The 26,695-nt window shown below is 41.3% G+C and overlaps 1 protein-coding gene across 1 annotated transcript in view; it reads left to right on the forward strand.

The window, feature by feature from the left end:
• Nucleotides 1–26,695, forward strand: part of Csmd1 (CUB and Sushi multiple domains 1) — a 1,555,059-nt gene that overhangs the window by 1,069,107 nt on the left and 459,257 nt on the right. The window contains exon 8 of the mRNA XM_055608400.1: nucleotides 8,265–8,352. Coding sequence (XP_055464375.1) covers nucleotides 8,265–8,352 — 88 coding nt within the window. The remainder of the gene's footprint in view (nucleotides 1–8,264; nucleotides 8,353–26,695) is intronic.

The following is a 26,695-nucleotide window of genomic DNA, read 5'->3' on the forward strand; positions in this document are numbered from 1 at the left end:
TCAACACACTTGAGTTTTTTAATTCCAAGCACCCATGTTGGGTGGCTCACAACCACCTCTGAATTCCAGCTTCAGGAAATCCCACACTCGCTTCTGGCTTCTACTGGCACCCACATACACATAGTATACACACAGACACACACACATACATAGTAACAACAAGAGTCTGGAGAGATTGTTCAGTAGGTAAGATCACTGGCTACTCTTGCGGAGTTCCAAGGTTTCCAGCACCGTCATGACAGTTCACAGCCTCCTGTACCTCCATATCCAGGGGATCTGGCGCCATCTCCTGGCTGGAAAGGGCGCTGCACACATGGTACACTGACAAACACGTTGGGAAAAGACTCACATACATAGCATGAGGGTAAATAAATTAAAAACAAATCTTAATTTTTTAAAAAATAAAAAATTTAACAAATGGAGGGTTTCAGACTTAACCATGATATATTTGATATGATATATATTAAATAGATAGCGTTTTAGGCCTCATGTAGTTTATAATTATTAAATTAAATATGCATGTATCTAGTTAAATTCTATATACATGTAATTGTTATATATTTACATATATTTACATATGTAAATATATGACAATTAAGCATTCGTCACATATGTGTATGAGTTATGGTATCTATTATAAAGTTACATATTTATCTTTAGATAACATGTCTACAATGAAACATGTGCATGCATGTGTGCACACACGTGAATATACGCACATGCACACAAACACACATATAGATTCCAAAGTCGATCGTACATTGAGTTCAAGACGTTTCCTCCTCTTCTGCTCCAGCAGATCTTGTTATCGCTATGCGAAGGCTATAAGGACCAGCTTATAGGTCTCTCTGCACAATTTCTGCAAAGCATTCATGAATGTTGAAATTTGAGTTTTAAGTGTCCATAGAGACTAGAGGAAAAGGCCAGGCTGTGGCCCTTGGCTGTGTTCTTTTCCTGCGCCTCCTGGCAGATGTGGCCTGCTCATACCGGTCAGTGCAGGGCACAGGCTGTCTCCACGTCCTGAAGTACAGGCTTCAGCATGTGGCAAGGGCCCGAAGAGGCTGATGACAGGGCGTGCTCAGGGCTCTTGTGAAATGTTCCCCGGCTTTCATTCCGTTAAGCTTGCGGGGAGTTGATATTGGAGTGTGCTTTCTTTCTCATTTTCTTTGAATAAGTCAAGAAACATTGTGGTTTAATCTGAAGATACATAAGGGAAGTAAGTCTCTCCGGGAATGTACTGCCAGAGTGATTGGTCAGCAGGAAGGTCACCTGTTACTATGATGGCATTTGTCACGCACCCGGCTTGCGTCTGCCTCTCGAAGCTGAACAGACCCAGGAGGCAATTACGTGAGAAAGAGCAAGAGTTCCAAGTGTGGGCCATGCAGTCTTTCTCTGTTATGTCATCTAGGGCTCATTCATTTTCTTTTGTGCTTCTCAATAATGCAGTTGTGGAATCATATTAAAATGTAAAATATATTCTAAATTCATAAACCACCATAACCTAACAGGCTATTTGGAGCACATAGCAGCAGAATTTGAGATGAGAAAACATGGAAAGTTTTCAGATATAAAATTAACATAAGGACATTTATTAGCAAAATGTGTTATTAAACACTGCAGTAAGGTAATTGGTTAGGTAATATAGGTGTTTAGAAAACCCAGCCCTGGGCTCTCACGTGACCTCGAGTTCTATACTCTCACTGGAGATCTGTTAATAAGAAATCTTGAACGATACTGTGAAAATAATGTGTTTGTGACAATTTATTTCTGTATAAACTACCACTTCCACCTGACCAGTACTAGCAACCCAGCCCGTTCTGTGGTTCTGTGGTCTCATCCCTTGCAGTGCTCTAGCTGAGATCACCATTGTGCTATGGTTGTACTATCAGCAACCAATCATACTGATTCAAGAGGACTACTGATGATCCCTTTGTTGAGATAAAATTCCTTAAAGTCCTAAGGAAGGGGAAAGCGTTATGCATTAGCATCTTTCCCGTTGGTGAGAAGAGACAAAGGCTTCTGAATGCCTAAGGGAAAATATGGCCGTGCTTATTTATTTCAAACTGAGAAGTCTGTGGTCTACCGTGTTCCTGTGATACAAATCAGGGAAAGGCTATCACTCTTCAAAAGGACATGGACAGAGTGGGGACATAGCTGCTAAGAAACCTGAACCAGAATATTTTTTATGACATTCTTGATTTTATCACTTCCCAAAATTTTTTTTAAAGATTTATTCATTTTTTTTTTTTATGTAGACGAGTGTTCTTTCTGCTGCACACGTGCTCACCAGAGGAGGGCGCCAGATCTCACTATAGATGGTTGTGAGCCACCATATAGTTACTGGGAATTGAACTCAGAACCTCTGGAAGAGCAGACAGTGCTCTTAACCTCTGAGCAATTTTTCAGGCCCTCCCTGAAGGTTTTAAATGGTTAGTTTGTCTCAAAGTTGATCCAACAGAAACAGAGCTGAAAGCCAGTAAAGAAAAGCAGGTCAGTAGTGAAAACATGCAATGATATTAAGCCACAAAGCTCACCATGATCAAACACTCAAACTTATGAAAATGTCTTCTCTTCTGAATCATTTGTTCCGATAATAAAGGAAAATTTAACTTGGAAGGATGCCCTGTATGGAAGCGCAGCATTGGTCATAGAGAAAAAGATTGCACCCTGTGCATATTTTCTTTGACTCTGGAGTTTTAATGAAGGAAAGTTGTATCCGCAGAACTGAAAGGAATCCCAGGAACATCTTTGGTTGGAGATGAAATGACCACACCATTTTACTTTTTTTTTTTTTTTAACTCTCGGTGCATTTTATCGTTGTTATAATCTGTATAAAAGTAATATGATTATTGAAAAAAGCAACCTTTCATGCAGAGCTCCATTTTACTTTGCAACCTGCTTTGGCATTTAAATCCCCCCTATATCACTCCAGTGCACTCAGTCTGGCACAAACATACAGGCTTGTCCTACTTAGCTTTGACTGTAAACTCTTCACAGCCTAGAGTCCCTATTCAATGGAGGAGCTGCCTACAGAATGTTGGCTTAGGGGCAAGGCAGGGAGAGGATTGTCTATTTATAAATGACATAGTAGGGCCCAGCCCACTGTGGTAGAGACCCTTCTCCTGGATTGTATTAAACACCAGCAAGGCATGATTGAGCAAGTAAGCCAGCCAGCAGCACCTACCATGGCTTCTCTGGTGCTCCTTGGCTGGGTGAACTCCCTGACTGTTATTACAACGCCTGGCAGACCAAGAAGTCATGCCTTCAGATTCCTGCCTCCAGATTCCTACCTTGAGCTCCTGCCTCAACTTCCCTCTGTGATGGACTGTCACCTACAAGTGTAAAATGAATTCTTTCCTTACCAAGTTGCTTTTAGTCATAGTGCTGCATCCCTGCAACAACAAGGAAACTAGAGTAGAGGTCAACGGCATCAAAATTCTCTTAGTTCACATCTGTCAAGTGGATTTTACTAAGAAAATCTTGTGGATTAATTCTATGGGGTAGACACCAAGTCATATGAGAATAGCACCAGGAGATTCTCACAGTATTACCTGTTAACTTTTGCATTGTCACTGTGATGATTATCGTTTTAAAACATTTATTATTTCATTAGCGTAAGCCTCATCTCTAATTAGCTCATCTCTAACCTCCCTCGTTATTGAAGCAGGTAACTAAACCACAGCATCCTCAGTGTCTCCTTCCCTGAGCTCCTGCTGTAACTCTATGGTTTCTTACAGATAAGGTCAATGTCGATCTTAACTGCCATTCGCAAGAGCAGAACACTTAATGCAGAAGTATGAGCTCTGCTGCATACCTCACTGGGCTTTGTACTCAGCTAATGGCTTACTGAGCATCAACAGGCTATAAAACAGTCATTCAGAATAGATGCAGCAGACTGCAGACCTGGCCTCACAAATGGGAGTGGGTTACTTGCCTAAGTACTAAGTACTTAATGTTACTTAAGTAGTTAAACATTTAAATCCTAAGTACTTTAATATTTATAGCCCCTAGAACCCGCACTAAATATATATATATATATATATATATATATATATATATATATATATATAAACTAGGCATGATAATGTTTGCTTGTAATCTCAGCGGTGGTAAAGACAGATTTTGGAACCTCACTGGCCACTTAGAGGGCCTACTTGTCAAATCCCATGCTAGTAAGAGATGCACTATCAGAGAGAAAAAGGCAGTTAATTGTAGAGTCATGAAAGACAATACCAGAGTTATCCACCAAAGTCCACACAAATGCACACACAAGTGCCCATGTATCTGCACACACACACACACACACACACACACACACACACACACACACACATGCACTCACACATCTAGACCTCCCAGACACAAACTCACAAATAAATATTTATGTTATCATACTCTCTACATTTTATATCCCAAATCCAGTCAAAGTTGGTGCAAGTGTTCTCATCTATAACTAATCCTCACTTTCAAATTTAGCTTCCACTTTATAAAGTCAATGTGTATGAGCTCCGCTACATGGTGTTTTCAGTTCTGAGTCTTAATGGTTTTGACAGGGTTTAGCATATTTATTGACATTTCCTTTGAGGCTTGGAAAATTATGGTCTAACAAAATTAGAGTTAAATGGCATTTATGTGGTTAAATCCTCTCAGAACCATTTCTCTGAGGCTCAGGGACCCTGACTGAAGGAGGGTTCTCTCCTCATCTCTTTATAACCCTAAAAACCCTTCTTCGGTTTGAGAGGCTCTGCTCATTTGTGACGTGGAGAGTTGGGGAGTTAGGGAGCTTGCTGTTGGCATGGCCATACCCTGATCATATCCTGCACACTGTCGTATTGTCATGACAAACACCTGCTTCTGCTTCAGTTTCTATAGCCTACCTCCCACGTCTCCCCATATGCCTTACCCTCTACCACAAGCAATCAGATTTTTCTTGTCTACAACCCAGGACCTCACAGTTGAGTGAAACATCTTTTCCTCAGTAAGTTTATTGATGTTGTTACTATGTGGTTCAAGAAAGTTTCCATCTAACTTGGATGCATATACATAATCCTTCCCATTGCTTCATAGTATTGTTCTACCTGAAACTTAAAAACCAAAGGAATGGACAACTAAAAGTAGACTTTCTATAAAGCTTCCTGCATTGGTCACTTTCGGTTGCTGTGATAAAATACTCTGACTGAAAACGACTTAAGGAAGAAGGCCTATGTTGGCCTGGAGTTCCAAATGGGGGAAGCATGGTATCAGGTCTCATCTTCAACCACACAGAGAGCAGGGAGAATAAACTGGAAGTGAGGTGAGACTATGCACTCGAAGCCTACCCCATCGATGTACTCCTGCAGCAAGGCTCCACTGTCTAGCCACATAGCTTCACCAAACAGCGCCACCAATGGAGGGCCACATGTTCAAGTACCTTTGAGGGATATTCCTTATTCAAAACAGCACCTTGGTGTTGTAGTTCTGACAGAGCACATTAGACAGAGGGATAAGATCCTGGTGAGCTACTCATGGAAAAACTCTGTGATTTCCCTTCCCGATGGGAATATGTCATCTTGAACCCAGCCACTGCTATTCTGTATGAGCGATTCAAGTCAAGGGGGGCTGTGTAAGAGGGACTCAGAGGTAAAACATGATGAGACACACATGGGATCATGATTTGACATAACTGTTTTTATTAGATAGTCTCAGAGAATAAGTAGTGGACAATTCATACTGGTTAACTCAATAAAACCACACAGAATACTCAACAAAACCACACGCTGGGTGAATACAGATTTTTCAGAATCATGGGTAATTACATATTTACAGCCATAGTTATATTTATATCATGGGTAGGTATCTGTATTACATCCATAGCTGTTTGTATTTGTATATCTATATATCTATATGAATGTTTATTGCTGTACTTACAACTGTATGAAGAGAGCTGAATACACACACACACACACACATCAATCATACAATTTACTAGTTTTGAGCGTTTTAAATATACAGTTCTCAGATATTAAATATGTTCATACCATTAATCTTCTATCATCACCATCTATTTTTCTTTTAAGATTCATTCACTTATCATGTACACAATGATCTGTGTGCACATACACCTGCGTGCCAGAAGAAGGCCCTGGATTTCATTATAGATAATTGGGAGCCACCATGTGGTTGCTGGGAATTGAACTCAGGACCTCTGAAGAGCAGACAGTGTGCTTAACCTTTTTTTTTTTTTTTTGTTTCTTATCTACCCAAGCTTCCAGACACTTGGCTCTCCTCCTGACCACAGTGTGGCACAGCTGCCTTTCTCCCTATGGAGTGAACTTTTTGGCAAGTTCCCTGTGTCCTGACATGCAAACGGAGCCTCTAGTGATTCTTGTTCCATGGTTCTCACCATTTCCTTTTCTTTTCTGTGTAACTCCTTTTGCCCACCTATCTTTGTTAGCAAGGACACACAGCACTGTGGGCTCTTGCAACAGAAAAGTGTGTTTTTCACAGCTCTCCAGGTGGGAGTGTGGAGTCAGCCGATCTGGCTTCCTCTGAGGCTGCCCTTCCGTGGTTGCTGACTTTCCCCATAGGTTCACCTGAGTGATATGGCCTCTCGTGGACACCATTCCCAAGTCTACGAGTTGTGCTGGGATTTAACCAATAACATCACTCCAAGTTACTCCTCTTCAAATACAGTTGAGCAGTGAAGGGCGAGAATTTGTGGTTTCAGTCCCCAGTCAGGGTGGGTTTCATTCTGCCTCTACATAGACGTGGGATCCATTTATGTTTAAATCAACCACCTCAAGGAAGAGAGCTTTACTATGCGATCTCTGTTCTTTTTTCTTTCCTGCATTTCTGTTTACTTTTTGGTGTTTTATGCTGACAAACTTTGATTAGCTTCTCCTTATCTGAAAATTTTAGCTATTTCCTTTGTAGTTACCCAAGCATTACGTAAACACCACAAAATTATGAAATCATCTGAAGTCAATACCAGTTTAGTATTACTTACATACAAAAATTTCGCTCCTTACAGCTCCACCTCTGCCCTCATGCTACCAATCTTTAAAATTGTATCTTTATACATTACTATCCAGCAACATAAATTTGTTTCATGTATTTTTCTTTCAAATAGTACAGAAAACAGAAAAGTAAAAATTACAAATCAAAATATTATTTTTCATGTATATTCAAATATAATGTGTGTGTGTATATATATATATATATATATATGTGTGTGTGTGTATATATATATATATATTTAGTTCTCGTGTGTGTGTGTGTGTGTGTGTATACTTGCTTATGGGAAAATTCATTTTCAGTTGTTTGAACTTATATCTAATATCCCTTTTTTTTCAATTTAAATAGCTCCCCTCAGGAAGAATGTCGGGGTCAATTCCATTTATAATGAATTCATCTTACACTGGTTTTTCTGAAAGTGCCTTAATTTATTTTTTTCTTAGAGGATAGATTTGCAGCACACACAATTCGTGCCCCATGGCTGCACGTATTTCAATTCTCTATTGAGGGATCCTGCGTTTATGTTTGTGTTCCTTGGTCTTGTCCATGCATTACCGTGTGCTGCAAGGATCGATGATACCCAGGAAACTAAACTGGCCCACCATACCTCTGTTAAACACACTTCTGGCGGGGCGGGGGGGCACGATGTCCTTGATTGGATGAGACCGTTTGCATGGGGTGAGGTTAATGTTAGAGTGCTATCCGCTCTATCCAGGATGCACCTGGTACTTAGAGACTGCTCTGTGGGGTGAGAAACCCAGTGGGAGGCTTGGGAGTCTCAGAGAGGAAACGGCAGACATATACAAAGGGCATTCCTGTTTCAGTTCAATGTGAAGCACATTCAGCATTTACAGTGGGATTTCATTCATTAAACTACATATTTTATATATCTTAGTGATTATCACTTGCACTATGATCCATGGTGGGGGGTAGTCAAAGCTGCCTGCTTCATAGGTGCTGGCCTTTCCTCTTGTTCTATAAACTGACCCAACTCAAGGGCAGTCATCAAGAACAAATGAGCTTCTAATTAAATTTTCACCTCTTCCATAGAGGAAAAGGCTAAACAAAAGAATGTCCCTGTCCTTTCATGGACAAAGATGTCTTTGATTTTCAAGAGCAAAGATTCACTTTAATGTAGCAGAGCTGTCTTCAGAAGGAGAGAATTCACTTTGAGTCATGATCGCCGAAGCTCTGAGTATGTCTTGCATTAATTTTCCGGGTGTTTCCTTGATGGCTGCACAACCTTCTAACAGGGTTTCTCTCTGTCGCAGTGACCCAGGGAGGTGTGGCTCTGGTCTCTGACATGTGTCCAGATCCAGGGATTCCGGACAACGGCAGAAGAGCAGGTTCTGACTTCAGGTAGGAAACAAAACAATGGAAAATAAGTTCTTTTCTAGAACTTACACCTGGGCTGCCATTTTAACTCATTTGTCCTGTTGCTGGAATGGCATAGCTTGTCAGAAATTAGGAAGCTGCAGTATTTGTAGAACTGTAGGCATATTATGTTGAAAATTTTCAAGCACTCTGAAACTGATGGCTTCAGAAACTGAGCCAGGCTAAAATTTTGACTCTGAAAGTATGTGGGAAAAAAAGTCTTCAAATTTTCTTATATTTAAAATTGTATCACTTGCTATTGTAATGCTTAAAAATAAAGAACACACACATTTTATTATATATTCATGATTATTGCCTCAAATAAGCTTTTAAGGTGACACAGTATTACTGGCCTGCAGTGCCATTTACTAGCAAGATGCTGCCAATCATTTTAGGATTCTGAAAGGCTAAAGGCCCCTTTCTAGTTACTGTACCATGGTGCAGTTGTGATTACAAACACTCTGAGGCTTTGGATTTCTTCTTGTCTCTCAGTTCAGAAACTTAAGATTTGTCACCTTACCTGAGGGGAGAGTAAACAAGAGTAATCTGAGGAAAATCAAGAGTGAAGGACACAAGAAAGGAGTTTTTCTTCCTTATAATCTGCCCGTTCATCAGAGAGGCAGGCAGAATCAAGGCTACTAACATGGACTGCAAAGCTGTTCTATGCATGCAGAGGGAAGGGGGCTGGTTCTCGGTGATCCTGGCACAGCAACAGTACATTAAAGAGGATGAGGAAACAGGACTCTTTTCTGTGGGAATTCTGTTACAAAGTTGATGCTGTCAGTAGAGTTTCTGTTACCCGTTACACAGAGCTGTGTGAGTTTTTTGTTGTTGTTGTTGTTTGTTTGTTTGTTTTTTAAGTTTTATTTCAGATCCTAATGTGGAAAATCTAAGGTCCAGGGGCCACAGCTGGCAGCCTTGATAATTGAGGATGCTCCCTCCCATCTCTTTCCCCTTTAGGGAGCCATTAATGTCCCATCTCTGTTCTGTCTTATGATCCACTTAACATAAACCACCTCCCAGTTCCTACCTCTAAAGGCCATAGCTCTATTAGGTTCACCCTTTCCCATTAGGGCTTGGATTTAAACACAGAGTCAATGCTCACCCACAGCATTGACAAGCAGTGTCCTTTTGTAGCAAATCCAACAAAGTGCAGATGTGGCAGAAGAAGCACCAATTGCTACATTTTAAATTTCAGACTGAATAATAGTTTAAAGATCAGAAGCTGAGATGATACTTATAGTCTTATACTACCTCATGATATACTTTTAGCCTATAGTTATAGATTTATACAATGACTTATTCAAATTTTGATGTTTGCTTTTTGTTGTTGCTTTTGACTTGACATGTTAAAGTCATATGGAATAAAGGAATTTCAGTTGAGCAATTGTCTCCGTCAGTTTGGCCTGGAGGCAGGTCTGTGGGCATTTTCTCCATCAACGATTGAAGGAAGAGAGTTCAGTTCACTGGGAATGCCGGTCCTGGGCTCGATAAGAAAGCAGGCTGAGCAAACCATGGTGAGCAAGCAAGCAAGTAGCATGGTTTCTGTTTTAGTTCCTGCCTCCAGGTTCCTGCCTCAAATTTCTGCTCTCACTTACCTCCATGATTGTGTACAATAACCTGTAAGCCAAATAAACCCTTTCCTCACCACACTGTACTCCCACACCCATTGTTTTTTGTCAGTGTTGTATCACAGCAAAAAAGAGAATTAGGACAGAAAGAATCATTCTTTTGGTTTGCTGGACTTGACGATGCTGCTTGGGAACTCTCTTAGTTTGGGTTTCTATTGCTGCAATGAAAAACCAGGATAAAAGCCAAGTTAGAGAGGAAAGGGTTTATTTGACTTACATTTCCATATCATAGTCCATCGTTGGAGGAAGGTAGGACAGAAACTCAACAGGGCAGAAACCTGAAGGCAGGAGCTTACTGGCTTGCCACCCATGGCTTGCTTAGCCTACTTTCTTACAGAACCCAGGACCATCAGCCTAAGGATGGCACCATCTAAACTGGGTTGGACCACCTCCATCAATCACTAATTAAGAAAATACCCTACACCCAGAGCTTATGGAGGCATTTTTCTCAATTGAGGTTCCTTTCTTTCAGATAACTGTAGCTTGTGTCAAATTGACATAAAACAAGCCAGCACGAGGAGATTTATGAAAGGATTTTGAACTTTGGCCTGGAAAGGGGATTGAATGCTCAGACCTTAATGAGCTACAGTGAAAGCTCAAAACACAGTACTGTTCGTAAGATACAGATGATTAAGGCATGGCTTATGAAGTTTCTGAAGGGAGCAAAGACATTGTCAGGGCTGTTCAAATGATATTTTGTATTAACAGTCTGTGGAGATGAAACCTCTGTTTCATCAACAGACACTGGTCAGTGAAGGCTGAAGAATCACCTGTGAGTAATTTTGCACCATCATTGGGGCAAAATTCTTGGAAGTATTTCCTGGGGGTCAGCACAAAGAATTGTGGACCAGGGGGCAATGAGGCAGCAACTTAGCAGATAGTATGTCCTATTATGTCCTATGTACTACATATTATGTACATATGTCCTATATGTACTGCCTTAAAGGCAGGAAGGGGTCATGGTGTGCAGCTGAGGCTTGGCATTGTGTGGCAGTGTCAGTGTCAACCTGTGTAGAGGCCAGAATGGCCCCTGATAAATGTGAAGCCTTCATTTCTATAGAGACACCAGCAAAAGGGAGATGCTAGCACCATGAGACTATCTCAAGTACAAGGTTAATAATGAAGTCAACCTGAGCTTGCAAGATAGGCTATGTCTATTGTGGATGGAAGAAGTGGAGAGCATAAAACTGACCCAAGCTCTCTGGAACCCAGAAGACCTTCATTGAGTCCCAGATGCTTCACTTTGGGCTCTTTATACTGTTGGGTTTGTTCTTGTCTGATGAGATTGTAACTGTGCCCTTGTTTGTCTCTCTGAGACAAAGAAAGTATATTCTGGTATAAAAATGGCTGCACAAACCACTCAGATTCCCCACTAGGTCTCCAGTCTCACTTAGATATGGATGGTTTATTGGAATGCCTATTTCAAGATGATTGATCAGGGCCACAGTAAGGACTCAGGAGTCTAGCTGTGACATCTACAAGTTCTCACAGCAGGATTTTATAGAGAGAAACAAGTGCAAACGACATGGGGGGGCAGGAACACATTTTGGCTAACCATACAAGGCAATACCATGTTTTTTGCTGACTAGATAAAGTATTATTAGCTAATCTTTAAGCTGATTGGTTCTAAATGAGGTAAGTGATGCAGGGCTTAGGGTCTTCTAGAGTACATCCAAAATGTATCCAGATGTATAGATAACAAGAGTGCAACCAGAGTATAGCCAAGTCAATAGATAACAAAGTATGAGTTATGACATCATTGAATCATAAGGTCAGCTGTGAACAACCACTTCCAGGAAGCAGAGTTGAAAAGTTTAATATTTTGAACTTAATTTCACCTTAGAAACAAAATGGAAGCCGAATACAAAGATGGCTGCAGCTTTGTCTCAAATAGCAGGCTGCAACATATGTATTGCAGAAAGGCCATAGTTAAGAGACTTTGGGTTTTTAAAAAAGATGTTGAACTTTTAAAGTGTTGGAATTTCAAAGTTGGACTGTGTTGTATGTTGTTAATATCAATTAACTGCCTAACACAAGGCAGTGGGAAGCAGACTGAATCTGCTTCTGAAAACATCCACAGTCTTTTATTATCTTAGTTTCTCTGGGTCTCTGTGTTCTCCAAACATGCAACAACCAAGACTATAACCCCTTGCAAATAGAAAGAAAAATCTAAAGAGTGTTTTGATTTTATTTTGAGATTTCATGGGAGTTTTTTGCTAGACAATTCCTCAAGGAGAAAAGATTTAACTTTTGCTTTCCAATTGTGTATTTCTTTGCCTTGCCTGAGTGGACAGTCTGGAACCTTATTACAAGGTTGGCTGGGAATGGGTGCTATCTATGGTTTCCCAAGCTGAGGGGGAAAGAATTCTGATTTTGGTCATGAGTGTGATATCACCTGTAAGTTTTTCATGGTGACCTTTATCAGGCTGAAAATATAGTGATCTATTTTGTATCTGTTTGCAATATTTTTTTTTAAACACAAATGGATACAAGATTTTTAAAAAAATATTTTTTACATCTACAGAGATGGTTTTGGCTTACATGCTTAAGTCATTAATATAATGTGTTGATATAATTTCCAATGTATCAATCTCAGATTCCATAGTAAAATTAACATGGACAAGGGATGTTGAATTTTTAAAATATCCTGGGCCTGTCTAGAGTTAGGGAGCGAGAGAAGGCCTCATGTACCTCCTGACATTACCCTGCTTCAGTGCTGTTAGATTGCACTTTCTAAAAATTCACATGCACCTTACACACAGCTCCATGGTATGTAATCCTAATAAAAACTTTGGTTACACTGTCACAGTAATGATAGTCATATAAAATTAACTGGGAAGTCTAGAATATTCTAGAACCATTTGTACATGGTTGGCAATGACTTTTCCTTGAATGCTGAGGGGATTCACTGATGGACCCTTCAGGGGAAGACTTTTCTCATGAAATGTCTTCAGCCACCAACTTAAACTCTCTTTCATATACACATCATTTTGTGTTATATAATCTTCTATATCTTTCAGAAGATTTTAAATTTTCATTCAAGTTGACAAACTTACCAACACAAAACTCTCCATAGTGCTTTCTACACTTTTACCTTGATGTTTTAAAAATACTTCTAGTTAGCATTTCTATAAGTGATAATTTTTATTTTTAAAATGCCATGTAGTGTATTGGATTTTATTATGGAATTTTCAATTATAATCCATTTTGTATCGAGTCTCCTGTCTTCAGCTGCATCTGTTCTTCAACACCTCTCCATACTCTTCCTATTGCGGGAGTTTTGTTTCCATGTTTCAGGTGTTTTACTTGTGTGACTTTCTTCCTGGACATCTTTTTCTTCCATTGTTTTCCCCTTTCTAGCTTTACAACTACATGGGCATATACACACAAAAAGAGAGAGGCACAGAGAGAGAACTTGCAGGTTTTTCCTTCCGAGTTTGGGTTATCTTGTTGAATGTGATCACAGTCAAAGACATCCATTTTTCTGCAGATTTCATAATTCCATTCTTCTTTTTGGCTGTATAAAATTCCATGATGTGTATATAGCATATTTAACATATTAGACTCATTTAAAAGTTTTATATGTATGATAATTTTGCTTGCATGTATGTGTTTATACCATGTACATATGTGCTGCCCTCAGAAGTCAGAAAAAGAGTGTCAGATCCCCTGGAACTGAAGTTACAGATGGTAGTGAGTTACTGTGTGGGTGCTGGGAACTGAACCCGTCACCTCTGTAAGGGCAGCTACTGTTCTGAGCCACTGAGACACCTTTCCAGGCCCTCTACCACATTTTTACCGTCCATTCTTCAAGGTATTAGCATCTGGGTCGAATCTATTTCTGAATCTTTTAAATCAATAGTGATGTCACAGCTCAGATTGCTTGTATTCACATTTCCTATTTTGATTTATTGAGCTGATGAGTGGTGTTATTGATCCTGCAAAATGACAACAACACTCTGCTTTCACTGTTTTTTTTTTTTTCTTTTTCATAGATTTGGTCATCATTTATTTATTGATTCTTCTTATTTCCTCACTCCTACCCTTTGAACCTTGGGCTTTGTCTGCTATTCTTTTGTCTCATTTCTTAGAATTGAGGAAGTCAGTATTTGAAGGTCATTCTTCCTCTCCCCTCTCTGCAATCTTTCTTTATGTTGTCTTTCATAATATGTATATAACCCTACCTCTGGTGCATTTATAAGCAGGCAAAATACTCATACACATATGTTTGCCAGTTTGTTGATACCACTTTGTTGCTAAGACTTTGTTAGTTCCTACTAAGCATTCTTTCCATGTTACCTTAAAAAGACTATTTTTTTCTATAAAAACAGTTAGTTTCCAGTGCTAAGAATAAAATAAAGGGCTGTGTATTCTCACATGCTGCTGCACCATCCACCATCTCTGTCCCCAGTTCTAGTTTTCAGTAACATTTTCCACTCTGAGATCACACTCATTAATACTAGTGTCTCCTTAGAAACATCTTTAACTATGGGGAATCTGTCAATCTAATGATGGTAGATAGATCTTCACAATTTCTCAATTATTGCTAGACTACTTTGTCATTGACAACAAAAATATGTTTTCTTTGAAGTTATAGATATATTTTAATGAAAATTTCTGATAGAAAGTGTAATCTTATCAAGTACAGCTTCTCAGTCATCCAGATAAATAGGTGCTCAGTGGAGACACGATCAGCCGGTTGGCTTAGACGTCAATCACACACGTCCTTTGTCCTCATGACTGACACGCTGAGATCCCGATCTTCACTGGAGAGACACTGTGGGCTTAAAGGATATATACAGTAAAATCTGAAACCATTCTTGCTTTACAGGGGACTTTCTTCGGTGGCCCTGGCCTTCTCTGTGTAAGGCACACTGTCCTCGCTTATGTGTTGCATTCACTATCAGGCAACACAAAGGAAAGGTCCTGTTGTGTCTTTATGTTGATTTACGAGAACTTTGATTTTACAGACCCTCTGAAAGGCTCTTTATTCACGGATCAATGGGTCACACCATGAAAAGAGATGCCCGAGCACACAAGCTGGGTCTCTACAGCCCTTGAGTAAAAAGACACTATTCAGAGGCAAGGTTCCATTGTAAGTGAAGTTGGATGGAATTGAATTGAAGGTCATCTGTACCAGTGTCATTGTGCAGTGACCATTGGCATCAGATAGACTTGGCGTGTATTTTCTGATAATACTGTCTGTCGTCCATGGGACTTGGAGAACCCAGGTCGTTCACACACAGTCTGATACACCCTACCCCATAAGGGTGCCTTGAGTCTTGGTTGGAGTAAGGTTGAGGAAGTTGGTTGAGGAAGTTGGTTGAGGAAGTTAGTCTGTAGCTTTACTGCACTGATGATGTGGACAACAGAAAAGGGACACTTTTAGTTTCTTCATAATTTCAGCAATGCTCTTAACGGAAATCAGTTCAGTTCTTTCTAAATTCTTATAATCAATACTAATGATTATTATATAATCCAGAAAAATGCCTGATGTGGTCAAGATGAGCTAGACGTAATTATAACAGGCGCCATAATTATATGTAATTTGGGGCTGCTTTTTCCTTGAGGAGGGCTCACTTTATTAAGTTGACAAAATATCTGTCATCTGGTTGTGTTTGAGTTATTATTGTTTCTTTGGAAACCTTTGTATTTTTCTTAAGGCAATCTACATATTAATTCCAGTGTTATCAATAAATTATTTAAAGTTAATGGAGCTGAACACAAGCTTTCCCATTTGAATTAAGTCTGTAGAAGAATGGTTTCCAAAATATTTGTTACCATTGACCACTGTCTAAAAGATGAAGTATACTCATTAAAACTAAAGAATTATGAGTAAGATGGATGGAAAATTGTGTGCCAATGTGGGAAATTAGGTGCTGTGCTGGGGAGAGCTCCGGGGGCTTCTACTGTCTGTCTAGTTCCCATCCTGAGGAGAATTTACCTCTTGTATGTGCAGAAGTGCAGTTATCCTCACTTTTAAAAGGAAAACTTCTTTTTATTTTTCACTGTTGGGATTTTGACCAGGAGCTTCAGGCCTTCTAATCAAAGCCTTTACCAACTGCACCACACCCAGCTGCCAGCCCTCTCCATTCTTGCCCCAGTGCTGGTCTAGAATTCCACATGTTTTAAGCATTTTAAGCATCACAGTCACATTCTTAGCACCTGGGTGCTACTGTGGTTAGCTGTTTGCTTTTAATTTATTTGTTTGATCTTTTTGCTTTAAGACTAGGTATTGATGTCAAGCACAAGATGGCCTCAAAATCACAATTCCCCTGCCCTAGCCTCTGCACTGCTGGGCTACACATAAGCGGCCCATGCTGGCTCAGTGAATAATTTCCTTCAAAATCAAGTTGACATGCAACCACCAGTCTAGACCCTGACTTTTACTGTTTCACTGCAAAGCCCACGTTGGCCTTGAACTTTCAGTTACTCTCCTGCCTTGGTATCTCAAGTGCTGATATTATATGTGGTGGTTATCCCACTTTGTCTTTTTGTGCATGTTTTTTTTTTTTTTATCTTCTTTCTTAATTATAGTAGAGATTCACTGATACCTTGGACCTGAGGCCAGGCAAGTGCTCCACCACTGAGGTACATCCCCAGCTCTTACAAATACAGTTTTTAAACATTAAACATTGTTGTGGCAAGGTTATGTTTTATCTAGCATTTGAAGTTGCATCTTACCAATAGCGAGCTTCTGATGATTTTGGTTCTTTCTAGCAAGGATGAGTATGTTTTCTTCTGCATGGTTACCTTGATGGACCGCTGGGCCCCACAGGGTATGAGTTTCACAAAGCAGCCACGTAGGGAGGAGTTCCTACCCTTCAGCCCTGTATTCCAAGCAACAAACACACAGCATCGGTAGGGAATGGGCACTGCTGAATACACTGTTGTGAATGTCACCTGAGCTGGGGCTTGTTGTTCCCAAGCACTGTGGGGTAGCTTCTTTGCGTATATTATTACTAATCTAACTTTTAGAAAAAAACATAGGGAATAGAGGTGAAACTGAATGGACAGAACTCTCCAAATGATCTGATCCCATGTCTCCTCAGCAGCTTCTGTGGCCCTTTCCCATCTTCCTCCATTGAGCATCACTGAGAGAACTTCCCTGGACATCAGTCTATGCTACTTAGAAGCAGATCCCTGAGGTCAGAATCTAGCACGGCCACCACTCACCCCCTAGTTTCTGTTTCCTGTTTCATTTCAGAGTTCAGGTTTGTTTATACAGGGTGACTCTCTCTCACTCCCCACAGCCCCACTCCCCACAGCTCTTGCTATATGCAGAACAGAGCCAACTCGCGTGGAGACATTGCGGATCTCAGAATAACAAAATTGGAAAATATCACCATGCTTTCCCTAGGATCGATCTTCCTTTTGAAAAGTAGAACATGTCTGTGCAGAGCCCTTTTTTCCCCCTTTCTCCAGCTAGTTCCGCCCTGTCTCAGAGTGCTCTCTTCCTAGCCTTCCCAGCCTCTGCATGTCTGTGACACTTATTTGTGTGCCTATCGTCTTGTTAAATCATGAGGTCCCAAAGGGAAGGGGACAGGCCTTATTGATTTTATCTCTTATTGCTGTGCCCTAGTCGTGGCAGACACTTTTATTTTCTGTTGAATTGGATTAAACTGAAGCTAACAAGCCTGTCCCTAGGGATATGTGATCACAGCCTCATTAGTACTATGTTAAGCCAATTAAGTTAGCCACTGCTGGTCAGGGAATAGATTAACGACTGTTTTAGGAAAAAAAAAATACCTATATTCGAGAAGAAGTTTGGAGAGTGGGCAGAGTAGTTATGACCCAAAAGTGAAACATTTTGTTTACAATTTCTGAGAACATATTGTCATCGTAATAGTTTTTGTTCCTATATGTAAATACTAATTTCACCCCAAGGTATAACTTTGATTCTTCACTTTATTTTGTAACTGTTCTTTATGAAGCTGCTGATAGCAAATGGGATCTGTTGCCACCAGAAAGGAGAGGCATGTAACTGAGGCATAAGCTGACTTGACCTGTGAGGATGAAGAACAAGCTAGCTCCTCTTTCAATGTCATGTTGCGCAATTCTCCCTCCACAGAAAGCCATCTTCCTTTCCATGCTGCACACTACTGTTAGTGCCTGAGGTTTGCTTCCTCTGAACCTATTTAAAGAGCCCATAGACTCTCAGTCAGGAGACCAGAATTCTTTAAATGAGCACTGATTTCCCACTAAATCTATCACAGAATTATTTTTAAGTAATGGAGAATGAGAGACATGTAGCTATGCTTTGAGCCGAAGTCCCCGGGTCTTATAGTTTGCTTGTCCAAGGTGTGTGTAACATTTCATTCTCCCTTCACAGAGTGAATCCTGGAGATGCATGAAAAGGGCTTAGGTTTTGTTTTGTTTGTTTTGAAAACAGCCTTGTTGTTTACTTCTGGATGGCCTTTGACATGTAGTGATCCTCTTATTTCAGCTCCTAAGTGTTGGGAGTATAGGCTTGAGACCCTGCTCCCAGCTTAAGGTCTCTGGCCCCGTATAAACAGACATAATTTTGTCATTGTTCCTATTTGTCTGCCTTTTGATTCTTCGCATGTCTTCCCATTTTAACTCTTCACAAGGGAAAATTCAGTTGTGTTTATCAGGAAAGAACAGAACACACAGGCAAATCTTTGTGTGCTGTATAATGCTGATTGCTCCTTTAATGCCTCTGCATTCCTGTGGCTGTTCCCTCCTCACCCTTCCAACAGAGCTAAGGGATGTGCTTTCATATTGGACCCTTTGATACAAGCTCTGTATCCTTTAGTTGCTATCCAGGGTCTGTCCATCTGTGCCACCTAAGAATGACCCTTCATCCCTCTTCTTTACTGCCCATGCACTCTCCAGGTCCATCCCAGCACTTACCACAATTGACCAATATATGCATGTGTTTGTTTACAATTTTAAGTAGCAGGGTGCAGGCTTCTCTCCCCTAACAAGGGTGTAATGTCCATAAAGAGGACAGCCTTGTCATTCATTATCACTCTGTCAGTGTGGAACCCAGCATGGGGCTTGCAGTGAACATTTGGAAATTGCTTATTAAATCATTTATTTTCACTTTTAAATGAGTTACATAGTTATATGTTGTAAAGCAGTGATAAATGTTGATAGGGGAGGAAGACTTTTGATCCAGGGGTAATTTTCAGAACCGCTGTGCTTCTGTGCGTGATACCTACAGGGTGGGCACCCATAGATGGCTCTATGCAGCATGATACCCACACACAGTTTATTTACATGCAACATTGTTCATCTTAATAACAAGAGGGTTAATGTGCTGCTGCATTGTCACTAAGAGGCATTAATAGTCCAGTCTGCCTTTCCATTATCTTTATCAATTAAAAAAATCAACTTACTGGTAAAAGAAGCTTCTTAATGGGCTTCAGTAAGGACAATATTCAAAGTTCAATAAAACTCACGAGGCCCCAGGAGGTTTCACCTCAGACTGGGCTCTGCTTGGAAGAGCTCTGCCTCTTTTTTTCTCATCCATCTTCACTCGGTGCTTAGAAGTAGGAATCAGTCAAAGAATTGTCCTTATCTTTCAAAACTCAATCGTTGTCTTATTGCTCCAGCCACTGTCTGTGTCAGCAAATAATTTCCTTGCTGCTCAGTTAACTAGTGGGAACAGAGAAGAGAGAGGTGTGGGCCTCATCACTGTCTGTGCAAATAGAACCAGGTTGGTACAGCCCTCTATAGCCCTTAAAATCTGCTTTTGAGGCTGCAACAAGGATACCCCTTCCATGCTCCGAAATGTCTTCAGGATTAGGAAATAATTGAAGGATATAACACATTTCTGTGGCCTTCCTGGGAGGCAAGCATATAGCTTTCTGGGAACTTGCGGTTGCTAAGAAACTAAACAAGCATTTGCCAGAGATGACTGTTCCTCCAAGGAGTGACACTACATCTTTAAGGGCTGCTTCCGTAGGTACCATTGTCATGTTGTTCTCCTTGTCCTGGGAAGCCTTTCTGTCTCTCTAACAAAGGGTGCACTGAGAGTGTTTCCGGTCAACTGACTTGAGGATGAGGGGATCCACACATCTCCACCTTTCAGTGTTTGTAAGATTGTTTCATTTTTGTGTATATGTGTGGGGGTAATAGACTATCATTTAATCATGTATTAATCTGTTGGCTTTGAAATACAAAGGATAGTGAATGTACTGTTATATGATTTTATCATCATTGTTAGAAACCTTGTCTTGGGAACAATCCAAATTGGGGTGCACAGTAGGCTGTTTCTTGGTTCTCCATATAAAGGAATGAGGTGAAAAAGAAAGCATAGAGTCCCTTTTCAGATGAAGCTTGAACTCTTAGCTATTCTTTCATATTGTATACAAGAGTCTATAAAATTTTCATGATGCTAATCAGGAACACCAATGACCTTGGACAGCAGAGGAAGCCTGTGATGTCAGCTTCCAGGACACCCAGAAGAGACACTGACTTCACAGTGTAAAAGCTTGGACTGTTACATCACCATTCAGTGCATTTGTTTGGAGCCATTCTGCCTGCTCCTTGGTCTCCTTTTGAAACCTTTCAGGAGCTGATTGTTTATCAGGTTTTTCCTGCATTCCTCTAACAGAAATGGAAAAGGAGTATAACAGAGTTAGTAGTCACTGATCTGCGCTTGCCGGGAAGTAGCCCGACTTACTCTGATGGTTTTGGCCCTTGCTGTTAGGCAAGTCCAACTGCCAACGTCTCAGGTGGCTGTTGCACATGGCTCTTGCTAAGAATGGCTGATTTCTGCACTTTTACCTAGTGAAGAAGGAGGAATCTGTGGGCTAGATGGCTTTTATATTCAACTAGCAACCATAGGAAAAAAAAATGAGCCTAACTCACTCTTGAATTGTATTACATGCTCCTGTGGTCCGACTTCCTGGACTATAGTAGGGGTATCGTGGAGGCTTTCTATCTAGAGGTGAGAAGGGACAGGGGAGAAAGAGAAAGGCACGTTTTAAAGGCAGGAAACTGCTGATTTGGCAGATTTGTAGATAAGGTGCCTTCTACAGTGTTCTGTCTCTTTCTCTTTGTGTGTGTGTGTCTGTTTACCAACCTGTTTTCTATATGGGGTTTTTTGGTAAGTGTTTAGCAAGAACTTAGAACTAACCATTTGTTCCATGATATAAACAGGGATGGTGGCTCCTTATGCTGACACCTGAGATGTTCATGCCCTCACAATGACAAGGGATACTGCCTTGGATTACTTTTGGTGTCTTCTGAAGACCAACCCTCATACATGAAATCATATACTCTGCTGAATAGAAGTTTTCCTGGTGAACTGGCAGTGAGATCCTACTGCTGATGTATCTTGCAGTGCAGGGATCAGCTCATTAGATATTTTGCTCTGGACAGATTTTAATGAAAGTGAAAAAACAAAGAAACTATTGTTCTCCAAGTATGGACCACATTATAGATAGGGGAAGGATTCACGGCTTGTATGCCTGCAGATTTTACCAAGGCTTTAGCCAAACAAAGGAAAAATGGTGTCCTATCTTACTCACATGGAAATGCCAAAGCAATAGAGTGCAGGGAAGAAGCAGAGAGCTGTGTCTAGGATGCTGGTGGGGGAGCTGGGACAGTGATGTTGGGGAGGAGGAATCCAGCCCATCTGTGGTGGTGTGCACTGGGGTTTTGCTCACCATGTAGGTTTCAGGTGCCCTACAACACAGAGAGAGAACCTATAGAAGGGGGAAGGTGCACTTTTGCTGGATTGTATTAAGCATGGCATCATGGGAAATATAGTTAGAGCTACTGTAACTCCAGGATGTCAAAAACCTGAAATATAACATACACATTCCTTTATACAGACGCACATGCAGGATTCAAGCAAGGGCTCTCCTCTGTCACACTTACTTTCTTTGTATTTCTATTGTCTAATGAAAGAAAATGAGAAAAGGCAAGGCACCATATTTAGCCATTTCTGGTAAAGGTCCAGGGGCCAAACTGTCCTTCTTCCTCAAATACTTCAGTAGTTTTTCCACAGAAATGAGCTGAGTCCTTAGGTATCTCATCACCCTTGAAGAATAAGAAACAGCAAAGAATAGGAAAAGGACCAATGTGCTCGAGGTGGTATTTGGAGGTGGTGTTTTTGAAGAGTATGAAATCTATCTTCCAGGGCACTATGCAGCTGGGGCCCACGGTAGATGGGGGTTACACAGAAGGAAGACAGGAGGAGGTTGCTGAGGGATTTTCCAACCTTGCACCCTGTCCTAACGTTACAATTGATAATTACGGTTTGTCTTGAGGAAAAGAAGGGAAGAAGACAGAGCTCCCTCCATCCCCCAAATGCATGGCACAGGAAAGGGGTGTGTGGACGCCAGGATCCTGTCACCCTGGTGACATTCGGTGTGGTGTCATGTACCCACACATCAGATTTTAATATCCTCAGACCCAGTTTTCCCATGGCCACTTCTAACCACTGTGCCCTCTTCTCAGATTGCCTTGGTCATCTTAGTTAAATATGTCAGTTCACTTCAGGTATTATTTTGAAGAGTCCTATAGGGTTAGTGTACGGTGGAAGAGAGGCTGTAATAGGAAGATATTATATTGAATTAGGCCAAGTGATAGAGGCTGTCAAGGGACGCAGAACACAACACTGTGCTCGGGGCTGAGGAACTTTAGTGAGGAATCCTCTTCCTTGGCAACAGGACTCCACAGTGCAATAAGGGTGTGAGCTGATAAAGGAAGCAGCCTGCATTTCGCTTTACAGCTACTGAACATCCAGGGAACCCATGTGGAGGAGCAACAAGGGCTTGGGCTTGCTTTGCAACAATAGCGTCTGGTCAGAGATAACAACTTCATGTGGGATTTCCTAAAAATCAGTGCAGGGCAGTTTGACACATTGTAGTTCCAGTGAGGGAGAGGTAGCAATGGAATGAAGAAAGGGGTCAACAGGCAGCACATAGGCAGCATGTTATGGCCAGATCATCCCCTCTGCAGCCCAGTCCACTACTGGGCCTAAATGTGGGTAGTTCGTCTCTTACACTCACGAGTGTCTACTGTGCACAGTTGTCACTGTGAGTGAGTCAAGGGTCTTACATGAACACCTAGGCACTCAGGTAACCCAGTTTTTTCACTAGTTCTAATTCTTCCAGGGACCTGGCTTATCCACACACACCCTCTCCCTTCCAGCTCTCCCAGAATTGCCTGGAAGGAAATGACTTCTGCCTTTTTAAGAGTCATGAGTTCTGAGCACAAGATTTTCACTTTTCCTTTTGCAGGACAAAGACATCTTCTTGCCTGATAAATAGCAGGATCCTATGAACTTACATAGACTTGGAAGATTCAAGTGCATTTCTCTCAGTGTGCTGCCTCTGGGAGCTGGTCACAGTTTGGAAGTCACTGGTTACTTGAAGAAAACTTTTCAGCAGGCATTACTGCTGGCTGAACCCTTCTAATGCCCCATTTGCATTGCTGTAGGGTCTTTCAGGACTGTTAGCCTACAGTACATAAATATCACATGAAATATTTGTTCCTTTTCTATCCTCGGGCTGGTGTGAGCTATCTACTCTCAGAGGTGTGTTTAGGGCAGCCAAATTGCCTTGGCAGCTTGAGGAGACGAGTGTAGAAGCCATCAGGGTATAAAGAAGAAAAAATGACCCAGAAATGACTTATGTGAGGAAATCACAAGACTCATAAAAGGCATTCTGATATCTTCAGCCACACACATTTGTCTTTGAGACGATGGTATTTTCTGGAATGCTGAGCCAGCCTTCCCAGTGTATGGCCAATTTGCTTGGGATGGTCTTGGAGACAGCCTCATTCTCATTTATCAATGTGGTGTTCTTCGGGTACTAGAGAGCTCCCATGTGTGTAATATGTCTGGTTTCCCCCTCCAGTGATAGGACGCATGTGCTGAGGAATCCTCAGGCAATAGACAGCAGTGCATTTGAAATAATGTGAATGATCTCAAGATATAGTTGCCACAGGGCGGGGGTAAAGTGCTGAGACTGTGCAGTTACCATTTCCTAAACAAATAAGTGTTTGTACTTGTCAGGCATGGTCGGAACACCTCCGCGGTGTACTGTGGGCACATAGCCTGGTGAATGGGTGTGGTGGACTTGTCATTGAGATGTGAAGCATCCACTTTGTTAATAATTAAAGATGAAAATAGTGTGTGTGCATACACCCATGGACCCAAACCAACCTCCACTCCGTCATTCACAACCTCCCCCCACCCCACCACTGCCGTGGACTTATTAGGTTCTAATTACAATTTCACTTTCTGGAAGACCCTTTTCTACATTTTCTTTAAAGGTGATTGGCTTTTTGTTCACTAACACTAATATGACAACTGATGTTCATTGGAATGCAGCCCAATGTCTACTAAAATGAAGGTTCTTACATCCCAGGAGCTCAGCATGTTGTCCTGAGAGCACAGTCCAGTGCAGGGATCGCCAGTGAATGCTTTGTCCATTGTAAGCAAGGGCAGCAAAGGCCAGGACAGGGGGATCACCCCTTTCTCCCCCCTCCCTTGCCCTCACTAACATGGGCACATATTGGAAGTGTCTTCATGGAGCCCTCATGCCTCACATATTCTTCTGGCACCTGTGGTGTGTGCCAGGCTCAGATCGGGCACTGGGGACCTTCTGTGTAGGATGAGGGGGTGACTCAGACGCTCTGAAGATGTTGAAGAATGATTGGCATGTCCCTGACAGGTTTTCCTCCCTCAGTCTTTTCTTGGATCAAATGTCATTTCTCTTTTTCTAGAAAATTACCTTCAATATTGTCCTTATATAGATTTCAGGAAAGTTTTTAGCACCTTTAACTTATAGGTAATTTTAGTTATAAAAGGAAAACATCTTCAATGATTAACAAAAGTCGGGAGGAATGAGAAAGAGAAAGGAAGAAGTAAGAGGTGGGGAAAATGGAGATGGCAAAAGCCTAGGGAACATAGACAGGGTGAAGGCAATGTGACAAACTGGAAAGAAATAGCAGGATGCTGAATTCCAGGGACACATTCTTAGTGGTACAGAATACAAGGATTTCAATGGATATTTTTTTTAAAAAATTTATTTTATTTTATTAATTATACCTTTTTCACTTTGTATTCCCCCATAAGCCCCTCCTTCCTCCCCTCCCCGTCCCACCCTCCCTCCCCCTTCTTCACACATGCCATTCCCCAAGTCCCCCCATTTCACTCATTCACTCTTGAGAGTTAATGGAGAGAGCCAATTGTTCATTAATTCTTTTGAACTTTCGAGTTCTCTATGAGATGGTAAACACTATGTCTAGAGCATACACCCAGGTCAGGGCAGGCATCTTGATAACCTCTCTTTCTGTACCCTTTTTATCCCCCATCTTTCCTTTGCCTCTCATCTGGTCACCTCAAAGGCATGTTTTCCATGTTTGTAATTTCCATGTTTGTGATTTCTTTTTAAAATGTATTTTTATTACAGTCATTTTTGTGTGTGCATGTGGGGGGTATTTGGGGATGTGCATATGTCAGTCAGAAGACAATTCGAGTTAAACTCAGATAATCGGCTTGGTAAAAATTATGTTTACCAGTTGAACCATCTTGTTGCACCAGATCTGCGGTTTCTTCTGAGTCAGCCAACCAGTGTGAAGCACCATATGGGGTGGGAGTGAAGGTGAGCATGCAGCCAGCACCACAGGGCCCTGCCTTCTTATGTGGTCTCTGGATTGCTGTTTCCCCTCCACATGCGGACTCCATGCTGTCAGACACAGGATTCCCCAGGCCTTAGCAGACATGCAGGGAGGTATTTCAATATCCTAGATCTTCCAACGCACAGGAGTGGAGGGGCCTGGAGATTGTAGGTAAACAAGGCTCAGAGCTTCTGAAGCTCCCACCAGACTTAGAGCTTCAATCCAACCCCTTCATGTTGTCTTACTCCCTTCAGGCTGCCCTGCTCCCTTTAGACCTGCCCTGTACCCCTCTCATTCATGAGTGCATGTGCAGAAAATTGCAGTTCATGGAGCTGTGTTTACACAATGCACATCTGGCTCATGCAATCATGTATACACATGTGAACAGCCATGTAATCATGTATACCAGTGCACGTTCAGGGTACATACACTCCTCCGTAGTACACACTCCTGTGCCTGGTAGATGCACTCCTGTACACATGCATGCACACTCATTTGTGGTACATATTCCTGCATAGTACACACTTGTGTATGTATATTTGTGTGATGGCTGCACTTATGTTCATACTCATGGTACGTGTGCATAGTCATGGACACTCTTCTGTGTTCACACACCCTCTTTCTTCATCTTCACTTGAAAATATTTCAAGTGAAATGCAGCTTCTATCTCTCAGGAAATGACTACAGGAGCTCTGTTCCTGTGTGCCCTATGTCCATTTTATTATGAAAGATGTGACAAGTCCTGGCTTGAATTTAGCACTGAAGACGAGGCTGGCTCAACTTTGTGTTTTCTGCTGCTGAACAGGAGGGAGAGATGTGTGTTGAAACAGCCTCCAACAGTGCCAGCCATGTCTCAGCTCATTCTGTTATTCCCACTGGGCCATTCAAACACAGTTTGTTATCCATCTATGTCTGCCATGTTATCATCTGTCTACCTGTCATCTATAAATCTATCCTCTATAGTTCATTTATAGATCAGTCTATCAATCCTGTATCTGTCTGTCTGTCTATCACTCTATCTATCTCTCATCATCATCATCTGTCATCTATCATCATAATCTGTCTGTGTATCTTTCACCAATCATCTATTT

This window comes from Psammomys obesus, unplaced genomic scaffold, assembly GCF_907164565.1.
Source record: "Psammomys obesus unplaced genomic scaffold, mPsaObe1.curated_primary_1811, whole genome shotgun sequence".
In the NCBI taxonomy this organism is placed as follows: Eukaryota; Metazoa; Chordata; class Mammalia; order Rodentia; family Muridae; genus Psammomys; species Psammomys obesus.